We start from the raw sequence: 18,147 nt of genomic DNA, 5'->3' as shown, positions 1-18,147 counted from the left end.
ATCAACTCTGTCCAACCCCTCCACCTCCTCCACCTCAATGTATTACAGCGTGAGACAGCTGATGGGCTAATCCTGGCAGAAAGGTTTCACAGCCTCCCAGCATTTGTTGTTAGTGCTCTAGCACCTCAAGGCCGCTGTAAGGACACTCAGCACTTGTTACCTGTGAGCATCTTGTCACATGTCTGAGAAACACTGTGACGAGAGAAGCAAGCCTAGGGCGCTGTACTATTTACAGGAGAAGCAGCAGAAGGAGCTAGCAGAGAAGATAGAGAGAAAGGTGTCTACGAAGTCAAGAAACAAAGTGTTACAAACAAGAGTCGTATGGTCAAGTCTGCTGATGGGTTGAGAATGGCCTGGTCTGAGAAGCGGCCGATGGATCTGGCATCCTTGACAAAAGCCGCATCAGAGGCATTCAGGGCCCCTCCTGCTCCAGTCCTGCCCTCCTTTCCCAGCTCATCTCCTCTTCTTCCACAAGTTCCAAGAGGGCACTGGGCTTCAGCCACGTCAGATGACTGGCAGTGTCTGGCTATGTCACCTCCATCCATCACAGGGAACTCCTGTTTATCCTTCCAGATGGCGATGAGATGCCAACTTGGCTTGTCGAGCCTTCCTTATGATCCCAGAGAGAGGCAGGAAAAGAAGATGGGGGTGAATGTGGTAAAGGGTGTGTTCAGTTTTAAAGAGGGAAGGAAGACCTCACCAGGAAGGTGACATTGGAAGGAAGTGAGGGAGCAAGTCTTGAAGAAATCTGAAGAAGGGGAGGCAGCCATGCCAAAGCCGAGGAGGGTGTATACCTGGTGGCTACAGCAGGAGGTCTCTGTGGCTGCAGCCTCCTAAGTAAGGAAGAGGAGTGTGAGGTGAGAGTGGCAGGGGCGGGGGGCGTCAGGAGAGGAATATAAGATTTTGTATCAGAGGATGAGCCCAGAAATAAACCCTCACATGATTTTTTTTACAAGGACCATTCAATGCAGGAAAGGACAGTCTTTTCAGAAATGGTGCTGGGGAAACTGGATATCCACATGCAAAAGAATAAAGTTGGACCTTTACCTAACACCATATACAGAAATTAACTCAAAATGGATCAAGGACCTAAATGTAAGACATAAAACTCTTAGAAGAAAACATAGCACAAAAGCTTCATGACATTGGATTTGGCAATGACTTCATGGGTATGACACCAAAAGCACAGGCAACAAAAGAAAATAGGCAAACTGGACTTAATAAAATTTTTTAAATTTTGTACATCAAAAGACACTACCCTCAGCGTAAAAAGACAATACCCAGAATGGGAGAAAATGTTTGCAAATCATGTAACTGATAAGGAATTAATAACCAGAATATATAGAGAACTCTTAAAACTCAACAACAACAACAACAACAACAACAAACAACCCAATTCTAAAATGGGCAAAGGGCTTGAATAGACATTTCTCCAAAGGGGATAGTATGAATGACAAATGAGCACATGAAAAGATGCTCAACATCACTGATCATTAGGGAAATGCAAATCAAAACTACAGTGAAACATCACCTCACACATGTTAGGATAGCTACTATCTAAAAACAGAAAACAAGTACTGGCAAAGATATGGAGAAATCAGAACCCTTGTGCACTGTTGACGGGAGGTAAAACAGTACAGCTGCTGTGGAAAACAGTTTGACAATGCCTCAAAAAATTAAAAATAGAATTATCACATGATTTGAGTAATTCTACATCTGGATATAGGCCCAAAAGAATTGAAAACAGTATCTTGAAGAGATATTTGCACACCCATGTTCACAGTAGCATTATTCACAGTAGCTAAAATGTGGGAGCAACCCAAGTGTCCATCAGCAGATGAATGGAAAAGTAAAACGTAATATATACATACAATGCAATAGTATTCAGCCTTAAAAAAGAAATTCTGTAAGATGTTACAACATGGACAAACCTTGAAGACTTTACGCTAAGTGAAATAAGCCAGTTACAAAAAGACAAATACTGTATGATTCTACTTATATGAGGTACTTAGACGATGTGAATATATGTAAGATCACTGGACAGTACACTTAAAATGGTGAAGATGGTAAATTTTATGTTATGTGTATTTTACTGCAATTAAAAATAACAATGTACAAAACAATGACTTTGTGTGAAGGACAATGGTGACAATGATGACCCATCTCTTACCTTCAACAAGCAGCCAGCAAACACAAGGAAGCCTTTTGAATGCAGATGCTTGGCCAAGGAGAACCCAAATCCAGAGTCGCAGCCTGTGACCAGGACGGCTTTGCTGCCAACCTATTTTAGAAGTTTAGACCGCACGTTAGGAACCAGGATCCTGAGTGCAGAGTGACCCGTCCTCCTCTGGGCAGTAACAAAAAGTGCTTCCGGAGTGGACCGTGCCTAGGCCTCCCTGCCTGCTGTTTTCCGTCAGGAGAAGCACCATAGTCTAGTGGGCAAAGCTTGGACTCAGAATCAGGGGACCAGGTTCTAACCCAGACTCTGCCACCAGCTAATAATGTTGCTTGAGGTCCCCTTTCTGGACCTCGGTTTTTCACCTGCAATCACCATTATCACAATCATCATATCATCTTCGTCATTACTTACCACGTGCAAGCATGTGCATGCATGATTACTACATGGAGTTATTATTAGAATTGGTACAGAAGGCAGCCAATTGATATTTTTCTCTCTTAATTCTCATAATAATTGCATATAGTAATCATGATTATTATATCATGCTACGAATGAGGAAACAGGTATTTTTTAAATGCCCAACATACTAAGTGATAGAAATGGAATTGAAATCAGGCCTGTTGGATTCTAAACTCTTAACCTCTAAAGCTCATTTGAAGGGAGGTTTGGGGGGCGGGGGGCGGAGAGCAGGTTAAGAATGTGAGCAAGTGGCTCTGAGTGTCCTAGAAGCTCTGAAGCCTGGTACTCGGAAGGTAGCTCAGGGCCCAGGGGGCCCAGAGGGAAGGGCTGTGACCACCTGGCTGGTTCCCAGGTAACTGGGCTGCCACTCACCGGGTTCACTGCATCAGCGTAGGTGCGACGACCTACAGGGACGAAGGAGGCAGGGTAAAACAGCAGTGTGCGCCTGCAAGAGAAGAGGAAGCCATGAGCACAGGCTGTGGACACACCCAGACCTTGTTCCTGGGGCAGAAGCAACTCCGAGTACCCACAGCCACCAGTGAGCAGCACTGACTGTGCCCCCACCCGGAGCCCCTGGGGACAGCCTGCTGGTACCACTGAGAAAGAGGTCCTCTCTCCTCCGGGGTTGCTAGGCTGGTAGGAAGTGGCCATCAGTTGCAGTGACCATTTCTGCCACTGTGTAGGAAGAACTTTCAGGTGATACGGCTTTGCTAACAAAGCCTTCTGCAAATTCCACCCCTTAGCCCTTGGGTTTTATGCTGCTTCCTGATAGTCTTTTTAAAAATTCTTTATTGTTTAAAGTATTACAGATGTTTCCTTTTCCCCCATTGAGTTTTTCTTTTTATTGCTTAAAGTATTACAAAGAGTATTACATATGTCTCCTCCCCCCCCCCCCGCCCTTGACAATCACCTGGCCTCCCCTACCCCCCAGTGTCTTGTGTCCATTGGTTATGCTTATATGCATGCATACAAGTCCTTCGGTTGATCTCTTACCCTCCCCTCCTGCCCTCCCACCCTCCCCGGCCTTCCTGCTGTAGTTTGACAGTCTGTTCGAGGCAGCTCTGCCTCTGTATCTATTTTTGTTCATAAGTTTATAATGGTCTTTATTATCCAGAAATGAGTGAGATCATGTGGTATTTTTCCTTCATTGACTGGCTTATTTCACTTAGCATAATGCTCTCCAGTTCCATCCATGCCGTTGCAAATGGTAAGAGTTCCTTCTTTTTTACAGCAGCATAGTATTCCATCGTGTAGATGTACCACAGTTTTCTAATCCATTCATCTACAGAACTTAACTTTTTATTTTGAAATAATTATAGATTCACATGCAGTTAAAAAAAATAGACAAAAATGCCCTGTACCTTTCACCCAATTGCCCCTAATGAAACTTGCAAAACCACAGTACAATATCACAACCAGGATATTTACAGTGATGCGGTGAAAATACAAAACATTTCCATCACACAAGGATCTCTCCTGGTACCCTGTTATAGCCACATCCACTTCCCTCCCACCCCACATCCTCTTTAACCACTACTCTGCTCTCCAACTCTATAATTTTGTCATATCAAGAATGATATAAGTGGAATTTTACTCTATTTGACCTTCTGGGGTTGCTTTTCTATTTACTTTTTATTTTTTATTTAATTTATTGGGGTGACATTGGTTAATAACGTTCTATGGGTTTCAGCCCTGGCCGGTGTGATTCAGTTGGTTGGGTATCACCCCTGCACTGAAGGATTAGCAGTTCGGTTCCCTGTCAGGCACACGCCCAGGTTTCAGGCTAGATTGCCAGTGCGGGGTGTGCAGAAGGCGGGCAATCGATGTTTTCCTCCCACACTGGTGTTCCTCTCTCTCTCTCTCTCTCTCTCTCTCTCTCTCTCTCTCCCTCTCTCTCTCTCTCTCTCTCTCTCTAAATCAATAAAGAATTATATAGGTTTCGGGTGTACAATTCTATAACATATCACCTGTATATTGTATTATGTGTTCACCACCCCAAGTCAAGTTTCCTTCCATCACCATTTATCATCTCTTTACTCTCCTACCTCCCCCTTTCCCTCTGGCAATCACCACACTGTTGTCTATGAAGCTTTTTGTTTGCTTAATCCCTTAACTTTTTCACCCATTCCTCCTCCCCACTCTCCTCTGACAGCTGTCAGTCTGTTCTCTATATCTATGAGTCTGTTTCTATTTTGTTTTTTATTTTTTTCATCAGATTTCACATAAGTGAAAGCACATGGTATTTGTCTTTATTTGACTGGCTTATTTCACTTAGCTTAATACTCTCCAGATCCATCTATTCTGTCTCAAAGGTAAGATTTCCTTCTTTTCTACAGCTGAATAGCATTCCATTGTGTAAATGTACCACAGCTTTTTCATCCACTGATGGGCACTTGGGCTGCTTCCAAATCTTGGCTATTGTAGATAACGCTGCAATGAACATAGGGGTGCATATATTCTTTTAAATTAGTGTTTCAGGTTTCTTCAGATATATTCCCAGAAGTGAAATTGCTGGGTCATAAGGCAGTTCCATTTTTAATTATTTTGAGGTAACTCCATACTGTTTTCCACAGTGGCTGCACCAATCTGCATTCCCACCAACAGTGCATGGGGGTTCCCTTTTTCTCCACATCCTCACCAATACTTTGTTGAATTATTGATGATAGCCTTTCTGACCACCATATCACCACAATAAGGAGTTATCTCATTGTGGTTTTAATTTGCATTTCTCTGATGATTAGTGTCATTGAGCATCTTTTCATATGTCTATTGGCCTTCTGTATGTCCTCTTTGGAGAAATGTCTATTCAGGTTCTCTGTCCACTTCTTTATTTTATTTTTATTTATTGATTTAAGAGAGAGGAAAGAAGAGAGAGAGAAACATTTATTTGTTTTTCAACTTATTTATGCATACATTGGTTGATTCTTGTATGTGCCCTGACTGGGAATCAAATCCACAACCTTGGTATATTGGGACAACACTCTAACCAACTGAGCTACCCAGGCAGACCTTTGCCCATTTTTTAATTGGATTGCTTGGGGGTTTTTTGATGCTGAGTTTTATAACTTCTTTATAAATTTTGGATATTAGCCCCTTACTGGATGTATTAGCAAATATGTTCTTGGCATTGCTTTTTTCACTCATTGTCAACATGGAGATTCATTGAGATTGTTGCATTTATCAATAACTTGTTTCTTTATGTTGCTTGGTTGTATCCAAAGTCTAAGGGCTGTGAAAAGCCAGTAATAAGAGCAGACTGGGCCCTGGACAGTGTGGCTCAGTTGGTTGAGTGTCATCCCATGCACCAAGAGGTCAATGGTTTGATTTCTGTGTCAAGGCAACTGCCCAGGTTGTGGGCTCGATCCCCAGGGACATGCAGGGGGAAGATGACTGATTTCTCATTAATGTTTCTATCTATCCTTCTCCCTTCCTCACTCTCTAAAATCAACAAAAACATTTTTAAAAGAAGAGCAGGCTGTCAGGTGTCAGGGGAAGGGGGAAGGACAACATGCAAACACTCCTGGGGAGGATTTCACCTAGACCAGTGATGGCAAACCTTTGAGCTCGGCGTGTCAGCATTTTGAAAAACCCTAACTTAACTCTGGTGCCGTATCACATATAGAAATTTTTTGATATTTGCAACCATAGTAAAACAAAGATTTATATTTTTAATATTTATTTTATATATTTAAATGCCATTTAACAAAGAAAAATCAACCAAAAAATGAGTTCGCGTGTCACCTCTGACACCCATGTCATAGGTTCGCCATCACTGACCTAGACAGATGGTGTGTACTGGGTGACTGCTGCTCTGAGGCACATGGGAAGATACACATGGGAAGGGATGGGTGCTGGTCTGTTCAGGCATCTCAACAGGGAGTTCAGGTTAGATGGACATCATACAGGTGGGAGACCTGGGTGCTGAGTGGGGAGATGAGCAAGGAAAAAACATGTAGATGGAATAAGAAGTCAGTGTGGGGGAGAGCAGGTATTAGGGTGGCATGGTGCCCCTAGGGATAATATACTAACTTGGCCAGTATGAATAGAGCGGGCAGACTTAGGAACAGGCCTGCTGTGAGAGGTACGGACTGCCCCATGGCTGGAGGTATAAGGCTGTAAAGTCACCTGTTAAGGTTTTATCACAGGATCCACCCACAGGTGGGGACAGGATTATGAGGCCAACTGCTATTCAAGCAAAATGATGAGGACCAAGATTTTCCCCACCCAAAGGCCTCCGGTCTGATCCAGGCAATGATCCCTTCCATCCTCCTCACACAACTGGGTCTCCCTCCCGGACCTCTGCTGACACCTTTGCCCTGAGGACAGCTAATGCCCTCTGACTCAGCTCTACCCCAGACCACCCTGCCCCCAGTCCCTTGCCTAACCAGTTATTTCTACAATCCTTCCAGAAGATCCAGAATCTCCCCATGACAGCCCTTCTTTCCCCTCAAATGAGCCAGAAGCTTGACTAATACTTCACTTCCCTTTCATTTGAGGACAAAACCTTTGTAAAAATATTTAACTTCCTTTGGGATTATTTCCTCCTCTATAAAAACCCCCAGATATCTTTAAAAGCACGCTTGAGACAGATTTTTGCCATAGAAATCAATGACTTACTGAAAAAAATAGTTGCAGGGAGCCAGGCGCCTTCCCTCTTCAGTGAGCTGTCACCTCTGCTGGAAGGGCCATTTTAACTCTACTTTTAAGGTGTCCTCTGGTAGCTGAATCCCCATCTCCAACCAAGCTGCTGTCTCCCGGGGAAATGCTTTTAAGCAAATGCTGCTATAAGCCTAAATGCAGTTCTTCCAAACATTTATTGGCATAAAAAATACCCACCCATATTCCAGCTGCTGGAACTTTGAATTTAACCTAACACTTACTTTCATTCCTCTTAAATATAAAGACAAAAGGTATTATGTTTCCTGGCTCTGGCTGCCACAGAGGAAAATGAAGTAGCAAAGTGCATTGGGTCCCCTTGGGAAGGGCAATCCCAGAGCTCTCAACGAAGAGCTGCTTGTTTCATCTGCACGTAGCTTCTCTAAACACACAGCAGTTCAGTGAAGTCTCAGGACAGTTTAGTTAGCTGCTTCATGTGTAAGGTTTGAAAAGAGGAGTCACCCAGGTGATCAGTAAGACACATCATGCCGTGCAACTCCCGATGCGATGCACTGAGAAGACGCACCTCACCTGGGTGGCACCTTCCAAACATGAACACCTGAATCCAAACACGAGGACATCACACAAACCCCAACTGAGAGACATTCTTCCAAAGTGTCAAGGTCAAGAATGACAAAGACTCAGGAACTGCCCCTGATGAGAAGAGAGGAAGGAGACATGACAACCGAAGGCACTGCGGGCCCTGGTTTGTAGCCTGGACCAGGAAAGGTCCATGCCTGGGCCATCTGACAAAACTTGAATCCGGTGTGTAGGTCTGTTAACACGTATCAGTGGTAATTTCCTGGTTTTCATGATTGCACTATGGTTTTGTAAGATGTTAACATTCAGGGAAGTTAGGTGAAGAGGATAGAGAAGCCCTTTGTACTACTTGGGCAACTTTTGTATCAGTTATTTCCAAATAAGAGAGTGAAAAATCTGATGGAAGATATTCTTCTGTTCCCTGTGTGCCCTGGGAAGGTCTCTGTCTTCTGAGGACACCTTTGAGTTTCCTTTGCTGGTCGAAGGTGGGTGCTGAGTGTCACTTTGAGAGTCAGGCCTTAGGACCACCTGCATCATCCATGTGTGAAGAACTCCCTCTGCTTTGCCCAGAGAGTGTGGCACTCAAGGCCACCTCTACCCTTCAGTCTCTTACCTTGTTCCATTTTCTCTGTTAGAGAAACTCAGGGTTTTCCCGGGGAGCTTTGACAGGGGCCTGGAGAGGCGGGCGGTCAGCATTGTGGCCACAAGAGGTAGAATGGCGGGCCTCCTCCTGGCGAGTTCTGAAACACAAAACACACCCTCAGCATTGCCTTGTTGTCTGCAGAGGTTTAGGCAGGAGTGGACACTTTTCTTCCAGGTTGTGAAAGCCAAACTGAGCCCTGCACCTAGGCAGACCTCTCCTGCACCTTCCTCTCAAGCTGTAGCCTCACGTGATAGTAAGTGAGGAGGAGGGGACGTCTAGAAACCTGGGTCCTGTTCTGGCTGCACCACCAAGCCTGGACCAGTCCCAAGGAAGGTGGACCAGAACTGTCATCCTCAAACCAGGCTGTGCAGACACTATTGGGGGATCCAAGGAACTATCCTCTCAGAAGTTCCCACTCCATGAGCCTCATTCTCCGTCCATGTTCCCCATTTCCAGCAAATCATCCATCTGTGTGACCCAAGACAACCTTCTATCTCAAGTGGCCCACATGCCTCCTAGGTAGCTTTTCCAACCACACAGGAACTGGCTCTGAGGCTAAATCATCAGTAACTCATTATAGCATGGGGACTGGAGTTATTAAATGAGACACACTTTAATCAACCTAAATTAACACACACACACACACACACACACACACACACACACACACACGAGCGCGCGCCGAAGTCTCTCCCACCACCCTACCACCCCCTTTCAAGGTTAAATCAACCTGATTGCAACAGGGCCCAGATTTAGTATCTCCTTAAGGCTCCTCAGCACGTGACTATTTGTGGATTATTAAGTGTGGATGAGGGTGGAGATTGTTTGCCTTCCTGTTCCGGTCAGTTGTGATAATAATTCCTCCTGGCCTCAGGGAAGGAAGGGGAGGATGGGAGGGAGTGAAGCGAAGCAACCACAGTGGAGAGACGTTGCTCTTTTCCGGGTGAGCTGTCCCAGCTTCTCCTTTGCACACCTGCCTGGGGTTGGTTATATCCTGTTCTTACCAGTACGAGCTTTTGCCTGGAAGGCAGCTCCTCCCCTGCCCTTTGCTGTCACCCAAACTTAACTGGGCCAACAGGTCTGTAATAAGTTCACTAACTAGCCAACCACTGCAAGTTCACTGCAGGAAACAGGTGGAGGTTTAATCTGTTTAATCCTCAGGGAAGAAAAACAAACAGGGATCTCTAGGCTCGGCCTCCCCTCCCGCTCCTACTCACCACACCCCATTGCCAGCACTGCAGTCAAATTATGTGACTTCCTCACCTAACAGTCTCCTTCCCGTGCCTGCTGAAACACCCTCTGCTTCCCTTCCTAACCTTGTCTGGTACTGCCCTCCGCTGTGCTCTGCACTGTAACCACACTGACCTTCTGGAAGTTTCTGGCGTATGCCCAGCTCTGTCCTGCCTCAGGGCCCTGGCAATTGTTCTTCCTCAGTCCAGATGGCCGAGTCCTTCTGACCCTTCAGACTTCACAGAGGATGTCCCCTAATCCCCCATGCAACACACAGAGGTTCTCTCTCTAAGATCACTCTTCAATCCAAAAGTACCTTGTTTCACTACTTTCTCTTCCCCTTTTAGGTCATAAGCTTGGTGAGTCCAGGCACCTTGTCCATCTTGTTCTCCACTGAACCCCCAACCCCCAAAATGTCTACAAGAAACCTGACACCAAGGAGGCCCTCAGTGAATCTCTGCTGAGCGGGGACAAGCTGTGTGCTCACAGACCCCACTCTCCTCCATCCATGGAAGGCCCATGCCCATGATGCCCAAGCCAGACTCCGATCCTTTAACGGGGTGACCCAGCTGGCCGAGCACACACCTCCTCTTACCAGAACTGGAGTCTGAGGTCACCGCCACTGGGTGATCTCAAATCCAATTGTCTATAATTAAAGCCCTTTCCATCCCTCAGGCTCAATACTTGTGGCTTTGAATTTCATTTTCCTTAGAGTCAGCAATATCTAAAAGTGCTGCGAGAATCAAAATATTTTAAAGTGCACAAAAGCTCCCCACCTTGGAAAATGTACTGTTCACATATTGTGTCTTACATGCAGAATGGCAGGCTTGTAGATCTTCTTCTTCTTTTCTTACGTTTCTTAAACGTGTTGCTATTTTCACTCCAAACACAATACTGGAGGCAATGGGATTCCCACATACTCTATGGGGTTCTTTGTCATCTTAATGCAGCGGTTCTCAACCTGTGGGCCACAACCCCTTTGGGGATCGAACGACCCTTTCAAGGGGTTGCCTAAGACCATCGGAAAACACATATATAATTACGTATTGTTTTTGTGATTAATCACTATGCTTTAATTATGTTCAATTTGTAACAATGAAAACACATCCTGCATATCAGATATTTACATTACGATTCATAACAGTAGCAAAATTACAGTTATGAAGTATCAACAAAAATAATTTTATGGTTGGGGGTCACCACAACATGAGGAACTGTATTAAAGGGGCGCAGCATTAGGAAGGTTGAGAACCACTGTCTTAATGCCTTGTGCTGGGCTTTATTCTCTGTAAATATTAAGTTCTCAAACTTGAAATAACACTCACTTGCCTTTTGGTTTAGAATCAGAAATGGTTATGGGAGGTAGTTGCTGAAGAATGGCAGAGCAGCTGTTGGGGTTGGGAGATAGTCTCCTTAGCCTTGAACTCAATTAGCTACCCCAGGGAGACTTGGCACAGGGGGCTTGACTCCCAGCAACCAAGTTTATAAGATATTATTACAAAATCAAAATGCTCACATATCAATCTATAATCTGGGTGAAACATATCTAACACTAAGAACATTTGGGTCTGCTCTCAAGGGCACCTCCTTTCCATTTGCAATGCATAGCCCATGGGTAACCTGTGGAAAGCATGAGGATCCAGCATGCATCCTTGTCCTGATGCTGGCTCCCTTGTTGAGCTCTGACAGGGTCAAGGGGTCCCTGCAAGGGACAGACATTCCCAGTACTGACATCCTCAGAAGAGGTGGGACAACATCAAGAAACAGGAACATGGCAGGCAGCAGGCCTTGGGCAGGACATAGAAGTCACTTGGTTCTGGACATGAAGTCTATATGCGGCTTGGCACTAACAAGTGGGAAGGGAAGGCACTGTCCCACTGGAGGGGCAAGCTGGGTTTAGGCAGGGAACTATCCTATGTAGGGACCCCACCCTAAGGACCATCAGACGAGCAAGCTGTGTGAGACTCCCATGTCTGGCAAAGGCAGCCTCTCTTCTACTTGGCTGTTTTGTTTGCCAGTCTAGTGTCTTAAAAGGCAATGTAACTAGGCAACTACATGATGCTTGAACAAATAGTTTTCACTTACTATCTTTTAAAAAATATATATACTTTATTGATTTTTTACAGAGAGGAAGGGAGAGGGATAGAGAGTTAGAAACATCGATGAGAGATCAACATCGATCAGCTGCCTCCTACACACCCCCAACTGGGGATGGGCCTGCAACCAAGGTACATGCCCTTGACCAGAATCGAACCTGGGACCCTTCAGTCTGCAGGCCGACGCTCTAGCCACTGAGCCAAACTGGTCAGGGCTTCACTTACTATCTTAAGCCTACCCAGATTGCCTTTGTTAACTGCCTGGACACTGTGGGCATTTGAGTTTGAGGTCCCTCACTAGATAGATGTATATTATCCTTTGGCTATTTTCCTTCTGATTGCTTATTATAATCTTGCCTAAAAGTTCCAGCTCAACTCAGCTATGCATGCTAACTGCACAATTAATGGGGCTTCCTTGAGGCTGTTACAGAATTTTCCTGGCAACTGAAAAATACACAGGGAGTACTCGGAGATCCAGGATAAGCCCATTTATTTTCACATGTACTAGTACAGTGACTCAGGGGGTCAGTTCTCCAAATCCTGAGTGAGTGAATATGGAGGAAGCTTTCATTTTATACCCTTTGGTTTCTTTGTTTTCTATCTGTTTCCTAACTACCAGGCTTTTGTGGTGGGCTTCCACAGCCCCTCCCGAGTCAGTTGGAATGGGGAAGTTAGATTATACCTAAATGCCTGGTCTGGGGGGTGCCAGTGACCCCCCCCCCACACACACACACACCCACTAGCTAAGCTGTTACATTCTTTGTTTATGGCCCCTTTGTAAAATGGGAGATTTCTGGGAAACAGGTTCTGCCAGACAGGACAGGTATCAATGGAGTTAATTATCCGCTAGCAAGAGTGTGTCTTAGAAGGCAGGTTACTGGTACAGATTCAGATTGCTAGCCTCCCCCTCTTCCCCCCCCCCCAAAAAAAATGTCTTATATTCCCCATCAAGGCCACCTGACAAGTTTTAAAGCCCTTGTTCAAAAAAGATGCCTGTTAATCCTTAGAAAAATAACTATTGTGGAACAAAAGTCTAAAAGTATTCTAGGAACATCAAATGACATAGTGGACATTGTTCTCACTACCATTTTACCATTAATACTCTGGTGACTCTTATGTACCTGTGTTTAACAGAGAGCCTAGCTAGGCAAACCTAACACAGACACTTGGATTAGTCTGAGAGACACTCTGGTCACCAGATTAGACTTACCAGTAGGTGATGGCCAGTTCTCCCCAGAGACCACTTCACAAACACTCTCTGCAGTGGTCTCTCCTGCTCACCTGATCCCTGGGCTCTTAGACCTGCCTTTCACCCACATGCAGCTATAGTTGGACAGTGAGACCTCCTCCCAGGTATTAGGTACTGGGTCGGGGAGAGACACCGACCCAAGATGAACCCATCACTCTGTCCCCTGGAACTGTGACAGAATGCAAATCAGCCTCTGAAGGGCAGGATATGTGATCTGGCTGCTGGAGTGGAGAAGGGGGCAGTTATGCCACAGAGATACAGAGATGGAAAAAGCCAATCTGCAGAGAAAGAGAGAAGAGCCAGGCACAGGGGTCCATGGAGAGAGAGAGAGAGAGAGAGAGAGAGAGAGAGAGAGAGAGAGAGAATGAGAATGAGAATGAGAATAGAGCTTCCTTCAGCAGGTGGATCCTGAGAAAGAAAATACCTAACTAAGAAGGGCTCCCGGAGGCTAACTGGGCTCAATTTAAAAAAACACACAAAAAAAACCAAAAACAGAGCCTAGCAGCCATTTCTACACAGGGGCCTCTCATCCAAACTGCAGGGTAGGGAGAAGCCTGAACTGAACTACCTGCCTCTGAGCCAGCCCTTACAAAGGAGTTTCTGGAATCCTATTTCAACCAATAGGACTGAGGCTTTCCCTGTCCAACTGGAGCTGCTCAGTATTAGCCCTATTAGCATCTTCACCAACCAATCAGAGCTGCTCCATTCTGACCAATCAGGGACTCTTGGACCAATCAACCAGAGAATTTGGAGTCCTCATTTGCATTAGGTCAGACCAATCAGGGACCGGGAATGGGGACTTCTGTCTATATAAGTCAGCTCCCCCTTGGTTCTGGAAGCATACTCTCCCTTTCCACTGAAGTCAAAAAGACTGCCTCTCCTCAACTGAGGCTGAAACACTGACATGTTTAGCCAGAACACAGTAGAGCTGCCACACCAGAGAGGGGCTGGCCCCAGGGCTGCCTCACTCCAGGGCCTCCTAATAGCTGTACTACTTCATAATTGAGCGATATCACAATCGAGCTGCTTGCACTGAATAAAGTTTCTTTCTTCACCCCACCCCAAACTTGGTGTTGAATTGACGCCAACCAGCGGTTGACAGACAGATCTGCCTATGAAGCCCTGCTGCACTCCTGCCCTCCAGCTCTGTACATGCTGGTTAAGCAGCTTAAAGTTTCTGTTACTTGCAGCCGAAACAATATTGGCTAAAACACACTGAAAGCAGGTTCTTTCTCGGATCATTATTATTATTAATTTTTAAATTTGCTCCATATTCTGAGAATGCCACGATGTAGATCTTATAATGACAACAGGAACATGGGCCTTCCCCTCTGTACTTCTTGATTTGTTACCCAAGGGAACCGGATCCAGTTACTCAATAGTTGTCAGCCAAAAGACAACTCGAGGATGATTTGATGAAAAGGAATAAACTTTATTGCAAGCCAGCAAGCAAGGACACACCAGGGGTTCACTTCCCAAAGTGGCATGTCCCCAGATAAGGGATCAGATTCATCTTTATTCAGGGAAATCATGAATAAAATTCCGTGTACAGGTGGGAACATTCCTGCGCATGCGCAGTTGGAAAACATGCCTATACATACATTACATATGAAAGACTGGTGGAAAATCTCCGCCCGGGGCAGGAGAGTTTAATATTATAATGAGGACGTAATGAATGGTCAGAGTCTAAAAGTAGAGCCTACTATGACTTGCTGGCAAATTAAATGCAGGATGTGAAAGAAGAAAGAATCAAAGATATTTTCAAGATTTTGGTGCAGATGAGTCCAAGTGACATTAGTCCAACTGACAGATGAAGGGGCCACTCAATTCATAAGTGCTTACCACGTTTCAAATCTGAGTATACAAGCTGGGAATTCTGATCCTCACTGGCCCCTCCAAATTCTGTCTTCAACTAGACTTTTCTCACCTACTCATTATACCCTTTGCTACACCCTCACCAAGCACTTTCCAATTTCCAGTCCTTGATCATCCCATACCAAATCTGACTTCTTCATCTGACCAAGTCCTAACTGATTCAAATTGACGCCTACTTCAAAATGCCTTTCCTGATCTCCTAAATAAAAAAAATAAAAATCTCTCCCCTTCTGTGCCTCTGTAACAGCACTTACCTAGGGAGGGTAATACGTAATACATTTCTGTTTACAACCATCCACAGCCCCCATCTAACCACTAGGCCCCAGGGGACCAAGAATGCCCCCACAGATAGGACTCACGTGTTCTATCATTGATTTCTGGTCCTACAGAATATCTACTCTGGTGCTTGACAGGAAGCAGGCGCTCTATAGAAGTGTGTTGAGAGAGAATATGAAAGCCACGCACATTTCAAAGGTCCGCTTCCCCCGCAACAGCCAGGGGTACACGCCTTATGCAGGGGCGGGGTCAAACGCTTGGGCGGGAAGTACATTCGCTACGTCATAAAGGATCCCGGCAGCGGAGGATTAAAGGCGGCCCTCCCGCCGGTGCCCTCGCAGGGTTAGACGGTGACTGCGCGTCAGCTGACTGTGTTCAGATTTTGGCCGACCCGCTGGAAAAAAACGTGCAGAGCTCCACGACGCGCGCAGCGTCAGCCCCTCCCCCGACAGGGACGCGCACCCCAGGCCCCCTCTCGCCCGAGCGCAGCAAAGCGCGCGCCGCCGGAGGCGCGCAGGCGCCGCCACCCCACGCGGTGCGGCGCAGCCAATCTCGGGGCCACCTTCCCTTCCCGCCGGCAAGAGACCGGAGCCAGGGGGCGACCAGGAGGCTCGGCCGGAGCCGCGTTCCCATTGGCTGAAGCGGCACCGCCCAAACAAAGCCCCACTGTACTGCGGCCACGCACCCCGAGGCTTCCGTCCCCATCCCCCCCTTACCCCCCAGCATCCCCAGCTTACTACCGCGTCGCCCTCACCTTCCTCTGCCCTCCTACTGCCCCGGTCCTGTGGTCCGTCCTGTACTCCAGCAACGGCCGGCTTGGCTAGTGCTCAAGGCAGCTGGACCGGCGGCCAGACCGCAGTCTAGCATCCTTCCCAAGGGCGCAGCGGGAAGGGAGGGCGCGCTCCCCGCGCCGCGACCACAGAGCCTCCTGGAAGGCGCGGAAGAGGAGGGGTGCTGGGCAGAACAGAAGGACGGCGGAGAAGGGCGCGGTGCCCAGAGCCCGGGCTGGAAGCAGGACTACAATGTGACCTTGGCCGGGTTCCTTTCCTTCTTGGGCCCGGGGTTCCCTAATGTAAAATGCGGCAGCAGGGGACGATGAGTCGCGAGGGTTTTTGTCTGGGAGCCTTGGGGCCGCTAGTTCAACCTGTGCGGCCTCCTGCAGGGCACCTCATTCCTAATAACACCGGGCGAGGCTCCCGCACGGCAGACAGAAGGCCCGGAGTTCGGCGGGTAGGGACCATCAGAGGCTGAGACGGGTCTGAGCGGGATCAGTCCATCTTCCTACCTTTACTCCGCCGCGGCCACAGGGCCGGCCTGCAGGGCTGCATGCCCCCTTCCCCACCCGCAAACTGGAGACCCGGCTAAAGGGCCGCACAAGGACAAACCGGGCTGAGGGCGCGGGCGCACCCCACTCCGGCGGAACAGATGCGGGCCCTTCCTCTGACCCCACACCCAATGGGGAGGGACCCCGCCTGTGGAAGGTTCGGCTGAGGCACTCGCCTTAATCCGGCGCTTCACAGGTACCCGCGCTCCTGGCTTGGCAGACCGACTGGGGGCGCTGCCGCCGTTTCCTTCTCAAAAGCCGTCTACCCGCTCGCACTCCGGCGGCCTCTGCAACCCGGATGCGCCTAGACACCTAGGGCGCCCGCGTTCCAGCTGCGCAGGCGGGTCCCGACCGCGGGAGTCGCCGGGGCGGGGAGTGCTGCCGCGCCACGTCTCTAAGCGCTGGGGTGTCTGGCCTGGCAGCTCCGGTAGAGCGTCCCCCCAGCCCTTAAACGCCCAGCTGCCTGTTAGGCGCCCCCGGCAGCCAGTCCGGCTCGGCCCTAAGCCGGGCGCAGATCTCACCGCCGTCGCCCTCCAGGAACCCGCCCAGGCCAGAGAAGGTGCTGCTTCAGGAAGTGAGGACACCCTGGTGAGGAGGAGGCTCCTTCCAGGTCCGGGGCGTGCTTGCTGTCTTTAGAGCTCACCAGGGGTGGTTGGTTTTTAAATTTGTCTTTTGATCAGATGAATTTTTTTTTATAAAGATTTGCTCCGAAGGGTGTTTAAAAATAGTTGAATAGCACAGCTTCCCAGAGTGTCAACAGGACAGCGTCAGAGGACAGGCTGTCCCACCCCCGCCAAGTCTCCAGAATAAGAAACAGGCTGAGGAGAAAAGGAAATTATCCGGGCTGTAGCTCCAAACCATGAGTTTCTTCAAGGTTGTGTCTTCTTCATCCCCAACTCCTGACCCATACAGCCTGGAAAACTACTGGGGCGATCATGGAGGGAGAATGCACTTGGTTCTCTGTACCCATTTCACAGACAGACTCAAGCCAGAATACCTGCTCAGTGCAGTGTTTCAAAGGAGTTACTCTATGTCCTGGCCATCAATAATAACGAAGAGCTACACTGAGTCACCAGGTTATACTTTTAGGATTATGCATTGCTGGAAGAGCAGTTAATTACAGGAGAATTAATATTGCACGTAGGAAAACCGTAGGTCCTGACTTTGGACTGAGAAGTAAATGGAAATACAGTTCTATTCATGGAAGACAGGAAGAGAATGATTGAACTGCCTGTGGTTATATCAGACTCCTCCTGTGGCTGACCTATCTTTGTACTCCAGCTTTGCTGAGGTAACCAGCTGCAAACAGGTGTAACCCAAGAGCACCTTGTCTCAGCTGCACCCCCTATCTTCTTTGCCTCAGGGCTTCTCTGTCACTGCAGCCTGGGACCCCTGCAAAGAACAAACCCCTCATGGGACCAACTTTGACCAAGGCAGGCAGGGGCTGGAGGAGAAATACTCCATCCTTCCGTTCTAGTGGGCGATTCCAAGATACATTCCATATAGCTCCTAAGGTGATGGAGCCCCAGTTGCCCATGGTAGTGCCCATCTCGATCAACTCAATAATGCACCCTTGGATTGCTTTTCTCTTTCCCTCTTTGCTTGTTTGACTCTTCAGAG

The 18,147-nt window shown here is 47.4% G+C and overlaps 1 protein-coding gene across 2 annotated transcripts in view; it reads right to left on the bottom strand.

Annotated features, from left to right (window-relative positions):
- The window catches only part of BDH1 (3-hydroxybutyrate dehydrogenase 1), a 30,678-nt gene extending 13,501 nt beyond the window's left edge, over positions 1-17,177 (bottom strand). Inside the window, exons 1-4 of one of the 2 annotated variants that reach the window (XM_081086684.1) lie at positions 16,704-17,177; positions 8,448-8,574; positions 3,011-3,083; positions 2,171-2,281 (exon numbers count right to left, since the gene is read on the bottom strand). In XM_081086684.1, coding sequence (XP_080942810.1) covers positions 2,171-2,281; positions 3,011-3,083; positions 8,448-8,530 — 267 coding nt within the window. In that variant the 5' untranslated portion in view covers positions 8,531-8,574; positions 16,704-17,177. The remainder of the gene's footprint in view (positions 1-2,170; positions 2,282-3,010; positions 3,084-8,447; positions 8,575-16,703) is intronic. The other variant, XM_081086685.1, reaches the window with a different exon arrangement.
- Positions 17,178-18,147: the final 970 nt, after the last annotated feature.

The sequence above is a fragment of the Myotis nattereri genome (assembly GCF_964212035.1).
Source record: "Myotis nattereri genome assembly, chromosome: 3".
NCBI lineage: Eukaryota > Metazoa > Chordata > Mammalia > Chiroptera > Vespertilionidae > Myotis > Myotis nattereri.
This window is presented reverse-complemented; position numbering and strand designations above follow the sequence as displayed.